The 12,156-nt window shown below is 50.7% G+C and overlaps 1 protein-coding gene, 1 long non-coding RNA gene and 1 pseudogene across 7 annotated transcripts in view; 2 read left to right on the top strand and 1 right to left on the bottom strand.

The window, feature by feature from the left end:
• Positions 1–12,156, bottom strand: part of LOC105472004 (euchromatic histone lysine methyltransferase 1) — a 228,556-nt gene that overhangs the window by 38,190 nt on the left and 178,210 nt on the right. For all 6 annotated transcript variants that reach the window (XM_071078704.1, XM_071078708.1, XM_071078706.1 and 3 more), the window contains 2 exons: positions 7,779–7,901; positions 47–148 (listed from right to left, as the gene is read on the bottom strand). In XM_071078704.1, coding sequence (XP_070934805.1) covers positions 47–148; positions 7,779–7,901 — 225 coding nt within the window. The remainder of the gene's footprint in view (positions 1–46; positions 149–7,778; positions 7,902–12,156) is intronic.
• LOC139358250 (uncharacterized) lies at positions 1,378–7,648 on the top strand. Its single transcript, XR_011612934.1, has 3 exons — positions 1,378–1,514; positions 1,933–2,023; positions 7,386–7,648. It is a non-coding gene; the product is annotated as an uncharacterized lncRNA (long non-coding RNA).
• LOC105472003 (forkhead box protein H1-like) lies at positions 9,718–11,037 on the top strand (annotated as a pseudogene).

The raw sequence follows: 12,156 nt of genomic DNA, 5'->3' as shown, positions 1-12,156 counted from the left end.
TGGCCAGTCCGCACGGTGTGCTGCTAAGGGGAGGGGGTGGCTGTACCTGACAGTTGACGTCCATCTGTCCATTTGAAAGCAGGTACTGGACCACTTCGTAGTGGCCTTTCTTGGCAGCCAGGTGCAAACACGTAGAGCCCTCTGCGTCCTGCAACAGAAATGCCACTTAGTCAAAGAATCCACACCTGTGATCCTGGTGTGCCAGCCCTGAGTGTGGGATCCAGGAGAACCTGGTGCCCACCATGGGGGTGGGGTCCTGTCCTGCTCAAATGACAAGGAGACCCAGGCTGAGGCCACAGGGCCATTTCCCAAGGAAACAGCCGAGGTCCGAGCCCTGTCTGCAGCCCGCTGTGGCCCTGTGAGTGGCTGGTCGCCCAGCACAGTGAAGACAGTGTGAATGATTCAGTAATAGTTGTCCATGTACCACAGAACTTAAAATAACAGATGGCAAAAAGTGGGACACAAAGAGGACCAGGCCCACCCCATGGCCCCGGAAACGCCACAGGCTCTGCCCCTCCTCTTGCTTCCTTTGCTTCTGGGCACGACTTTTTTTTTTTTCTTTTTTTCCTTTTTGAGACGGGGTCTTGCTGTATTGCCCAGGCTGGAGTGCAGTGGCGCGATCACAGCTCACCGCAGCCTCTGACTCCCATGCCCAAGTGATCCTCCTGCCTCAGCCTCCCACGTAGGTGGGACTACAGGTGTGCACCGCCATGCCTGGCTAATGTATTTTTTTCTTTTCTAGAGACAGGGTCTTGCTATACTGCCTAGGGTATTTTTGAACTCCCGGCCCCAAGCGATCCTCCCACCTTGGTCTGGGAGTCGCAGGCATCATAATTGGGATTATTACAGTGCTGGGATTACAGGCGTGAGCCACCATGCCCAGCTTGGGAACACCTTCTCATTTCCTTTCAGCTGTTTCCCCGAGGAGACAAAATAGATCACACTGATCAAACCATCTCAAAGGAAAAAAAAGACATGCAAGGTTGGAGATCAGACCAGGAAGCTCCAGAAGAGGCGGCGGAGCCGGTGCCACCACACCCGGCGCCATCCACGCGCCTTACACCGGCTCCTCACACAGGCCCGCGGACGTGCCCCGCCACTTTCTCCCTTAGGAGTTTGCTTTGCTTTACTCCCCTGTTCCTGTCTCCGTGTAACCATGTTCCTTCATTACCTTTCTCCCCTTATCTCGGTGGAGTCAGTGCAGCAGTCCTAGAGTTTCACAGGCACCACTGCACACACTGCTCACCCAGCTGGTGCTAAATCAGCATGCTCACCTTCCTCAAGGAAAGCCAGCACAGCCGATTCCCACACGGCTGGTGTTCAGAACTGTAATTTTATCATGAATACAAAATGATGCACGGTTGTTAAAAGGTCTGCCTTCATTTTCAAGTGTCTTTAATCGCTGGAATAGTGCAGCTGACAATCCCCTAACTGCTGGAAGACTGCCACAGCGTTCAGGACAGAAGCAGGTGCACCTGGCAGAGACCCTGGGCAAGCATTTCCGAATCAAGCAGGTAAGAGACGCCAGCAAAGGGAGCTTAGTGAAGGAGGCCAGCTGTCACGAGAGTGAGACACCAGGCAGGAGGAGGGCAGGGCTGGGAGCGGCAGAGTGGGGGTTGAGGGGATTGAGAGTCAGTCAACGGAACCCCGTGGGAACAGACGTGAAGGTGGCGAAGAGCGGGGCTGCTGGTGAGGAAAGGTTTCTGTCGGGTTCAGTGACGGGCAGCTGTGAGGTCTGCAGGCACACAAACAGAAGCTCAAGACACTGGAGCCCACCCCCACCCACGGGACACCCCACACAGCGCCGGTCTGGTTTCCTTTCCTGCCTCCTCCCCAGAGGTAATCACTATCCTGAAATCGTGCCCATGGATCTCAATACTTTTACTGTCTATATCCATAAATGATGTTTTTACACCCTTTTAAACTCTCTAGATCACAGTGTGTATCATCTGCAGACACATCACAGACCCTACCGGTGTGAGGCCCTGCTCACCGAGCGGCCTCCAGTCCCCGCACCTCAAAGGTAAGGGCCCTGCCTGCTGCTCTGTGTCTCGCCCCTGCCAGTCTTTTCTACGCGTTACGTTGTATGGAATTCAGTGGCTGTTTCAGGCGGCCCCTCAGCCCTGTGTTTTCACCTGCTTGTTGGTCATACACATGTATTTCCTCTTGTGGGAACTGCACACTTATGTTCTTTGCCCATTTTTCTGTGTGGTTTAATTTCATTTCCAGTTCTTTATTTTTTTATTTTTATTTTTATTTTTTTTTGAGACAGAGTCTCGCTCTGTCGCCCAGGCTGGAGTGCAGTGGCGTGATCTCAGCTCACTGCAAAATCCGCCTCCCAGGTTCAGGCCATTCTCCTGCCTCAGCCTCCTAGTAGCTGCTACTACAGGTGCCCACCACCATGCCCGGCTAATTTTTTGCATTTCTAGTAGAGATGGGGCTTCACCGTGTTAGCCAGGGTGGTCTCCATCTCCCGACCTCGTGATTCACTCACCTCAGCCTCCCAAAGTGCTGGGATTACAGGTGTGAGCCACCATGCCCAGCCTCATTTGTAGTTCTTTATATTTTTGGATATTAATCTTTGGCCAGTGCATTGGAAAATCTTCCCCCAGTGTTTAGACTGTCCGTTCGTGTCCTTTGTGGCATCTTTTTGAAGACAAATTCTTAAATTTTAATGCACTTAACTTTGTCAATCATTTTTGTGCTTTTTGTGTCTTAGAAGACACTTCCCCATGCTGGAATCACAAAGACGGCCTCTGTGGTCTTCCAGGCTTCGTAATTTGCCGCGCCTGGGAGTCACCTGCTTGCCACGTGCATGTGCACTTCTCCAGTCTCTCCAGCCTGGCTGGGGTCTTTGCGTTGGAAGCAGGAGCGCTGCAGGAAGGCACAGCTGGTTCTCGCTTTCTATGTCATTAGACAAACCTCTGCCTTTTAAGACGACAGTGAGTCTGCAGTGTAATTACTGACAGGGTGAGGCTGGAGTCCATCACTCTGCTATTTGTTTTCTATTTGTCCCATCTGGTTTTATTCCTGCATTTTAGTTGCACAATTTTTCAGTATTACATTTTATTTCCTCTACTAGTTTTTTTTCCTGAAAAGCTGTATTTGTTTTATTTTCTTGGTACTTTCTCCGGGGATTACAATATTCGTCTTTATTGGTCTTCTTAAATTAATATTGTACCACCTCCCACAATAAAATACCTTCACAACAGTGGGATTCCACTTTCACACTGCCCTCCTTTGGGTACTTACTATCCTGTACTTCACAGCAGGTCTTCAATAGTATCGTTTCACTCAGCATTGTTTTGTTATAACATTGATGAGGTTAAAAGTAAACAAACAAAAACCATTCCCAGCCGGGCCACTGTCTGTGGAGTTGGCAGCTCCTCCCCGTGTCTGTGTGGGTTTCCTCTGGCCCAGGCTGCTTCCGGCCAGGTGACCTGAGTTGCCAGGACAGGCTCTGTCCACTCGCAACCCTGACCTGGAATAACTGGATAAACATGTATCTTGTGTGTATTAATCTTTCTTAAACGTCTGTACAGCTCACATGCATTTCAGTGTTTAATGTTCAAAACACCTTGGCCTTGATTTAGAAGCTTGCTAATGTTTCTGTGACCAGGAACACGGCAGAAGAACTTTGCTCTTGTTTAGATCATCTGTGGTAAATTGGTGTCAACGCTTGAAGAAGTCGCATGCTCTAAGGACCTGTCAACAGTGTTGAGTGAAGACTTGCTGTGCTTCCAAACGTGTATAAACTCCACCGTATGACATTATTGGAGTTTAAATGACCTCTCACATTTAGGAAATTTAAATAAGAAAAATGTCTTCATATCCACCATCCAGGGTTCCTCATTCATTCCCAAAGGGCTAAGTTTTCCTCCTGGAAGCTTCAGGATTCCAAGCAAGCTTATCTGCCTTTTGCTGTTTTTACCCGAACATGTTTGATTTCACCACCAATCTCTGAAGGACACTTTTACTGGAGGTAGGATTCTGGGGTCACATTTTTTTGGCTTTGCTTCTTTCAGCACAATAAAAACTGCCTCCATGGTTTCAGATGAGAAGTCAGTGATATTTCATGACGTTGTCTGTCTAGATGTCACGTGCTGTTTTTCTCTAGCTCTTTTTTTTTCCTTAGAGATGGGGTTTCACTCTGGCACCCACGCTAGAGTGCAGTGGCGCTAATACAGCTCACTGTAGCCTCAAACTCCTGGGCTCAAGCGATGCTCCTGCCTCAGCCTCCCAAGGCGCTATGACTACAGGCACATGCCACTACGCCCAGCTCATTTTTCATTTCTTATCGAGATGGGGTCTCACTATGTTGTCCAGGCTGATCTCAAACTCCTCACCTCAAGCCATCCTTCTGCCTCAGCCTCCCAAAGCACTAGCATTACAGAAGCAAGCCACTGAACCTGCCCAATTGTTTACCTATTTTGATCTAGCAATTCTACAGCCAGAAATCTGTCCTAAAGAAGCCAAATGTGCAAATATTTAACTACAAAAATGTTTCCTGAAGCACTGTTTATAATAAAAATTGAAAATAAGATAAATATTAAATATTCAAATTTGACTAATGATAAAATTGTATCATAAATTGATATAGTCATTTAGGTAATGTTTCACAGAATAATATTTAGTAACAGAAAACAGTGAAAGTTTAATGTGATATGAGGCAGGAGTTGAATTACTATGAGGAGTGTGATCACTTTTTTGGTGGAAAAAACGTGTATTAGTATGAAAGACTAAGAATTTAAATGTGGTTATGATAATATATAACAAAATTTGCCATTTTAAACATTTTGTGCAGTTTTGTGGCATTAAATGCATTCACAATTACCACTATTCCCAAAGCTTCTTCATTACCCCAAAACAAAGCTCTACAATCATGATGCAAAACACCATCCCCCAGCCCCAGGGAATCTCCAGTCTACTTTCTGTTTCTATGAATCTCGCTGCTCTAGACGGCTTCTATCTATCGGTCACGTCGTACAGGATTTGTCCTTGGGTCTGGCTTCTTTCCTGCAGCAGAATGTCCTCAAGGTCCATCTGTGCTGTTCATATGTCAGAATTCCACTGATTCTATGACTGAGTAACATCCCGTCGTGTGGATGGACCAAACGCGCTGACGCAGGCATCTGCCGAGATATCTGGGTTGTTTCTGTCCTTCGGCTACTGTGAACAATGCGGCAGGAACCATGTTGTACGAAGATCTGTCTGTGGTCCTGGTCTTCATGTCAGGGCCACGCTCTCAGGAGTGGAGTTGCTGCAGACCAGAGGGTCGTCCTATGCTTAGCAACCTGAGGAACCACGACTGGCTTCCACAATGGCTGCAGCGTTTACATCCCCACCAGCAATGGTGGGAGTCCCGACACTGCCACATCCTCTGTGGTGCGTCTCACCATAGCTCTGAGTTGGCTTCCCTGGTGGCTGGTGACGCCGGACACCTTTTCATGTGGGAACTGGCCCTTGGGGGCCTTCCTCAGACAGACGGCTATTCAAGCCCTTTCTTTGCCCATTTCTGAACTGGTGGTTTAATTTTCTGTTGTTGAGATGTACAATCTCTTTATATATTCTGCATTAAAATTTCTTATCAGAGAATTTGCAAATACATTTCCTCATTCTGTAGGTGGTATTTTCACTCCGTTGGTAGTAATCTTTGATGTACAAAAGTTTATTTTTCTCCATTTTAAAATCTTTTATTATCTTTACAAACCCTTGTGTTGGGGGCTGACTTTCAACAGATCACAGTGAGGGAGCTGCTCTGCCACACGTGAAACCCCAACCCAGACGCAGGTCACCTACGGGCGGTTTAGTGCCAGGTTCCCTGCGAACGTGCGCTGCGTGACGGGCGAGGGGGTGGCTGCCTTTCCGGCTGCACATCATTTCCCAGGGCCAAACGTTTTTAATTTTAATCACGTTTATCTATTTCTTTGATTATGCTTTTGTATAGTATCCAAGAAACCGTCGTCAAATCCAATGTCATAAAGCTTTCCCCTCATGTCTTTTTCCAAGAGTGTTCTGGTTTTAGCTCTTAAGTGTGGGTCTTTCATCCATATCCATTTTCCATTTTCTTTTTTGAACAGAGTTTCAATCTTGTCACCCAGGTTGGAGTGCAGTGGCGTGATCTCGGCTCAATGCAACCTCCGCCTCCGGGTTCAATTGATTCTCCTACGTCAGCCTCCTAGGTAGCTGGGATTATAGGCGCCCGTCACCACACCCGACTAATTTTTGTATTTTTAGTAGACGGGGTTTCACAGTGTTGGACAGACTGGTCTTGAGTTCCTGACCTCAGGTGATCCACCTGCCTCGGCCTCCCAACGTGCTGAGATTACAGGCGTGAGCCACCACGCCCAGCTGCATTTTCCATTAATTTTTGAAGAGAGTGTTAGGTAAGGATCCAACCTCACGCTTCAGGATGTGGACATCTAGCTGTCTCAGCACCATCTGTTGAAAAGGCAATCTTTTCCTCATTGTATGGTCTTTGTAACTTTGCCAAAAATCAGTGACCATATATGCAATGGTTTATTTCTGGGCTTTTTATTTTATTCCATTGGTCTCTATTTCTGCCTTTATGCCAGTCCCACACTGTTTTCACTACTGTGGCCGTATATAGTAAGTTTTGAAATCAGCAAGTGTGAGTTCTCCAACTTTTTCAAAATTGTTTGGCTTCTCTGGGTCTCTTGAGACTCTGTATAAACTTTAGAGTTTTTTTGTATCTGTAAAAAAAAAAGTTGTTAGCGCCGGGCACGGTGGCTCACACTCATAATCCCACCACCATGGGAGGCCGAGGCGGGCGGATCACTCAATGTCAGGAGTTTGAGACCAGCCAGGCCAACATGGTGAAACCCTGTCTCTACTAAAAATACCAAAATTAGCCAGGCATGGTGGCGCGCGCCTGTAATCCCAGCTACTAGGGAGGCTGAGGCAGGAGAATTGCTTGAACCTGGGAAGTGGAGGATGCAGTGGGCCGAGATCGCACCACTGTACTCCAACCTGGGTGACAGAGCAAGACTGTCTCAAAAAAACAAAAATGCTGTTAGGATTTTAGTAAGGACTCCACGGACACTACAGCCATTTTAACCACATTCAGTCTTCTCATTGGTGAACACGGGATGTCTTTCTATTTATTCAGGTCTTCTTTAATTTCTTTCAGCAATGTTTGTTAGTTTTCAACTAACAATTATGAGTCTTTTGTCTTCTTGGTTAAACTTACTCCTAAGTATTTTATTCTTTTTGATATTACTGTAAATGAAACTGTTTTCTTAATTTCTTTTTTGAATACTTCATTTGAAGGATATAGAAATGCAACTGATTTTTCTGTGTTAATTTTTTATCCTGTTTTGCTGAATTGGTTTTGTTAGCTAACAATATTTTTGTATATTCTTTAGGGCTTTCTACATATAAGAACATGTCATCTGTGAACAGAGGCAATTTTACTTCTTCCTTTGCAACGTGAACGCCTTTGATTTCTTTTTCTTGCCTAATTGCTCTGGGCTGAAGACACAGTGAGACGACGTACTGTAAGGCGAACACCTTCCGCACGGCAAACCCCTCATTAGCTCCCCTGTCTGTTATCAGGTTCTATAGAGCATGAGCGCTCACTAGTGGTTTTTAATAATAAACCGGGTAACCAAAGTGAGATGAAGGAACTATTTCTGGACAACTGGGTCAGTGTGTGAAGGCCTCAAGTCCTGGAGATGTCAGTAAGGATGTCCCTTGCTCAGCTTTCTGAGAAACGTCTACATACACACTAGGAGGGTGATTCTGACAGATGAACATACCTTGGGATCCACCAGGGCCCCGGCCTTGATGAGGTACTTCACTGCTTCCAGATGGTTGTTTTCGGCTGCTTCCATCAACGGGGTCCTCTGGTCTTCTGAGCAGGTGTCGATATTAGCGCCCGCCTAGTGAAACAACAGTTCAGGTGTATGGGAGGGCTGTGACGGTAGCCACCGCCTGGGGACAAGTGACTGACAAGCTTCTACACTCAAAACAAGAGAGCTGTACTGTTTCAGTGACCAACAATGTCTGAGTTTTCTAAACATGTGTTCAAAGACATAATTATTCTATTAGTATCAAACCTTTAAGCAGAATATTTCTGCTAGATTTCATTCCACTTCTAAGGTAATTTGATAGAACATGTTGATAGCACAGGAGTGTGACAACACCTTTAGAAATGAGGAGGATGGTGACAACCTTCTGAAGCAGACAAAGAAAGGGAGGGAGGGGCCCCTGAGCAGAGAGGAGGCAGGAGGGAGGTGCCGGTTCACCCCGCCAGGACACACAGCACCCTCTCCCTGATTTAGTCCTCGCCAAAATAAATGGAAAATCCTGATTTCCAGTAGCATGCATTCCAGAACAGTTTCCATTTTTCCAAATAAACAGAGAAACTGGAAAGACCAATGAACTGGCAGGTATACACAGGTAAATTTTTCTGGGTGTGAAACTTAAGAAGCCCCCAGCTTTAAAATTGGTTGTGTGCTAAAAGCAAATCAGCTGCTGGGCCGTTGAAACCTCTTCTCCATGAGGAAAACCTTCTTAGATGACAAAACCTAGTATTTCATTTACAAAATAAACATTTATTATGAAAAAAGGTTGAAAATAGTATTGTTTTTACTATTAGTAATTAAAAACCAAAAGTAACACAATTAAATAAGGAATGTTTAAACAGCCCTAGAATGGTCTATATGGAAAATGAGGCTAATTCGTAAAGGCTAACAGGGGCAGAGGCCAGGCGCCGCGGCTCACGCCTGTCATCCCAGCACTTCGGGAGGCCAAAGGCAGGCAGAGAAGCCGGGCGCGGCGGCTCACGCTTGTAATCCCCGCACTTTGGGAGGCCAAGGCAGGTGGATCACCTGAGGTCAGGCGTTTGAGAGCAGCCTGGCCAACATGGTGAAACCCCGTCTCTACTAAAGATACAAAAATTAGCTGGGCGCGGGGGCGGGCGCCTGTAGTCCCAGCTACCTGACAGGCTGAGGCAGGAGAGTTGCTTGAACCCGGGAGGCAGAGGTTGCAGTGAGCCGAGATCAAACGACCGCGCTCCAGCCTGAGCAACAAGAGTGAACTCTGTTTAAAAAAAACACACAAAACAGAGGGGCAGTGAGAGGCTCAGGGGACTCTGACTGGAACGGGCTGGGCATCACCGAAGAGAACACGGGGTCCATAGAGCAAGGGTCAGAGGTCAAAGGGCTGCGGCCTAGAGGCGCACAGCGGGGGCAGTGATGCAAGGCTGACCTCAAACACCAAAGCTCAAAGCCAAGGTCCGGCTGCCAGACCTGAAGGCAAAGTAGCGCCAGAAGTCTACAGCAGCTAATTTTTAACAAGCAGTAAGCTTGAAAAAACACAAAACAAGGTAGAGAGCGAGACCCGTGCTGTGCTGAGGCGCTGTGGCTCTGCCTCCCTCAGCACACAGAGGCTGCTCCTCCAGCTCCCAAAAATCCTGGAGAAAGAAGAAAGGGTGCGCCCTCAAGGGAGAGGCCGGCATCGAAAGCCCCTGCACCAGCACCAGGCCGGCAGCGCGGGTGGCAGCGCAGACAGACCCGAGTCTGCAAGGGCAGGAGGGGCTGACGGCTTCGGGCGGAGCATAGGGGAGGATGGGGGTCCTTTCCCAGGAAGGAGGGCTTGGCTACGGCGGCCCATAGGATACGGGGCCTGCCAGCTCCCCAGCGCTGAGCCTTCACAGACCCGCACCGCACCCAGGACCCGGGTAAGCAGAAGGAAATGACCCCGCCCACGAAAACACGGGACACTGAGACAAAGCCCAAGAAAGCTCTAAGAGTGGAGAGCAGCAGCGGAGAAAAGGAAGAGTCAAAGCAAGACCCGCGCGGGGGCCAACGGTGTCCAGACGGACCTGCCAGTGCCAAGAAACAGGTCCCGCCCCATATCCAGCTCCATCCTGGACCCCACGCAGACGCGGAGCAGGACCCGCCTCCCACGCGCTCCCCAAACCCTCACTGCAAGCGGAGCGGCTGGCACTGACCAAGTCCCACACAGTCTGAGGCCCCAAGGCCGAAACGGCCGCTCACCCTCCGCGAGGCTCTGACGGACGGCGCCCTTCCCAGGCTCGCGCGCACGCCCCGCCAACGGCTACCCATCGTGGTCCGCCTCCCCGGCATTGGGCCCGCAGCAACTCCCGCCTGCAGCCCAGAAGGCACAGTGGCTCTCCCAGTCCCCGAGGGGAGGAGAGACACCTGCAGTGCGGCAATCCCCTACGCCCGCAACCTCCCTACGCCCGCAACCTCCCTACGCCCGCAACCTCCCTACACCCGCAACCTCCCTACACCTGCAACCTCCCTACACCTGCATGAGCCTCATCCCAGCTGAGGCACTGGCAGAAGCGGGTGCAGGTGGAGCCTTCGCCAATGCCCTGGGCCCCCCTGCGTGGTGCATGGCTGGCTCTACCAGTCGCTCAGTCATCTGCCACCACCCAGCAATTGCTTCAGCATCCAGTCCCTGCTAGGGGAGTCTGGGAAGGGGCATCCCGGCCAGGGCTGGTGCCACAGAGCAGGCAGGTGTGGGGTTCAGTGGGGAGAAGGCAGTGCCCACCCCACCCCCGCCCTTCTCTGAGAGGCCTCTGTGGCCCCTCTGCCCGCTTCCTGGCCCCACGAGAGTGGAGGGGGAGACTCTGCTGGCGGGAGCCATCGGGCCCTCGACCCTCTCCCCAGAGCCTAGGGCCTGGTCTCTCTACCTACTGCAGGGCACCTCAATTCCTGGGGGGCTGTCCAGCGGGGACACAGGGCCTCCCTCTGTGGGCAGCTGTCCACCTCCTACTTGCCTATCTACACTCCCAATGTGGTAATGACCTTGGCACCTCCACCCACCTCCTATCCCCAATGGCCACCGTCAACCAGCCCTGCCTACTGGGGGGTGGCCCCTGAAACCCGAGGGCCCCCAGTGCTGCTCTGGGATCTAGACGCCCTCTTCCAGGGGGTGCCACCCAACGAAAGCATCTATGATGTTTGGGTCAGCCACCCTCGGGACCTGGCGGCCCCTGGCCCAGGCTGGCTGCTCTCCTGTGAGGCTCCTAGGACAGGGGCCGCTCCTCCCTCTCGCTCCCACCCCGTTTGTTGACAGGGAGCCAAGGCCAGGCGGGTGTCTGCGACTCCAGCAGCCTCGAAACACCAGGCAGCAGCCTTGCTGGGAGTCCACAGTGTTTACTGGACTACCCCACGTGTGGTGTGGCTGTGGCCCAGCTGGCACGAGCCTGGTCCTGGTGAGTCATGCCTCTGTTTCCCCTACACTCAGAGGCAAGGCTGTGGGGGGCAGGGCTGAGCCTGGAATAGCTCTTTCCAGTCCCCTCTTCTCAGCCCACCACCCATCTATCCATCACCAGCTGTCACCGAATGGTAGATGCAGCCTGGGAAGGAGGTAGCACCTTTTCAGGAAAAGGGGTTAGGGAATCAAGACTGGACCCTACATGGTCTTGGTAGGGGCGTGGGGGAGATAACAGTAAAGGAGTTTACAACATTTTTTTTTTTTAATGAGAGATGACGGAAAAGCAAACATGAAAACATGAGTGTCTGTGGTGACTTCGGACGGGAGCATGTGGCACCTCGCTCAGCACTCTTCAGAAACCGCAGACACAGCGTGAAACCCGACAGCACGAGGGACCGGGACACCAATGAAACCCGACAGCACGAGGGACCAGGACACCAATAAAACCCGACAGCACGAGGGACCGGGACACCAATGAAACCCGACAGCACGAGGGACCGGGACACCAGTGAAACCCGACAGCACGAGGGACCGGGACACCAGTGAAACCCGACAGCACGAGGGACCGGGACACCAGTGAAACCCGACAGCACGAGGGACCGGGACACCAGTGAAACCCGACAGCACGAGGGACCGGGACACCAGTGAAACCCGACAGCACGAGGGACCGGGACACCAGTGAAACCCGACAGCACGAGGGACCGGGACACCAGTGAAACCCGACAGCACGAGGGACCGGGACACCAGTGAAACCCGACAGCACGAGGGACCGGGACACCAAAGGCAGCAGATGAGAGGGCAGCAGCCCCCGGAGCCGCAGCAGATGGAGGCACAGCTCCGGCCTCCACAGGTTCGAAAACACAGATCAAGTCAGTGGGGAAAAGGCCCCGGGGCGCTTGAGGCAGCTCGGACACCTAGGAGGCTCCGTGACTGACCCTCAGAGCC

Source organism: Macaca nemestrina, chromosome 14 (assembly GCF_043159975.1).
Source record: "Macaca nemestrina isolate mMacNem1 chromosome 14, mMacNem.hap1, whole genome shotgun sequence".
NCBI classification, from domain to species: Eukaryota; Metazoa; Chordata; class Mammalia; order Primates; family Cercopithecidae; genus Macaca; species Macaca nemestrina.
Note: the sequence above shows the minus strand (reverse complement) of the source record. Positions and strands in the feature narration are given on the sequence as shown.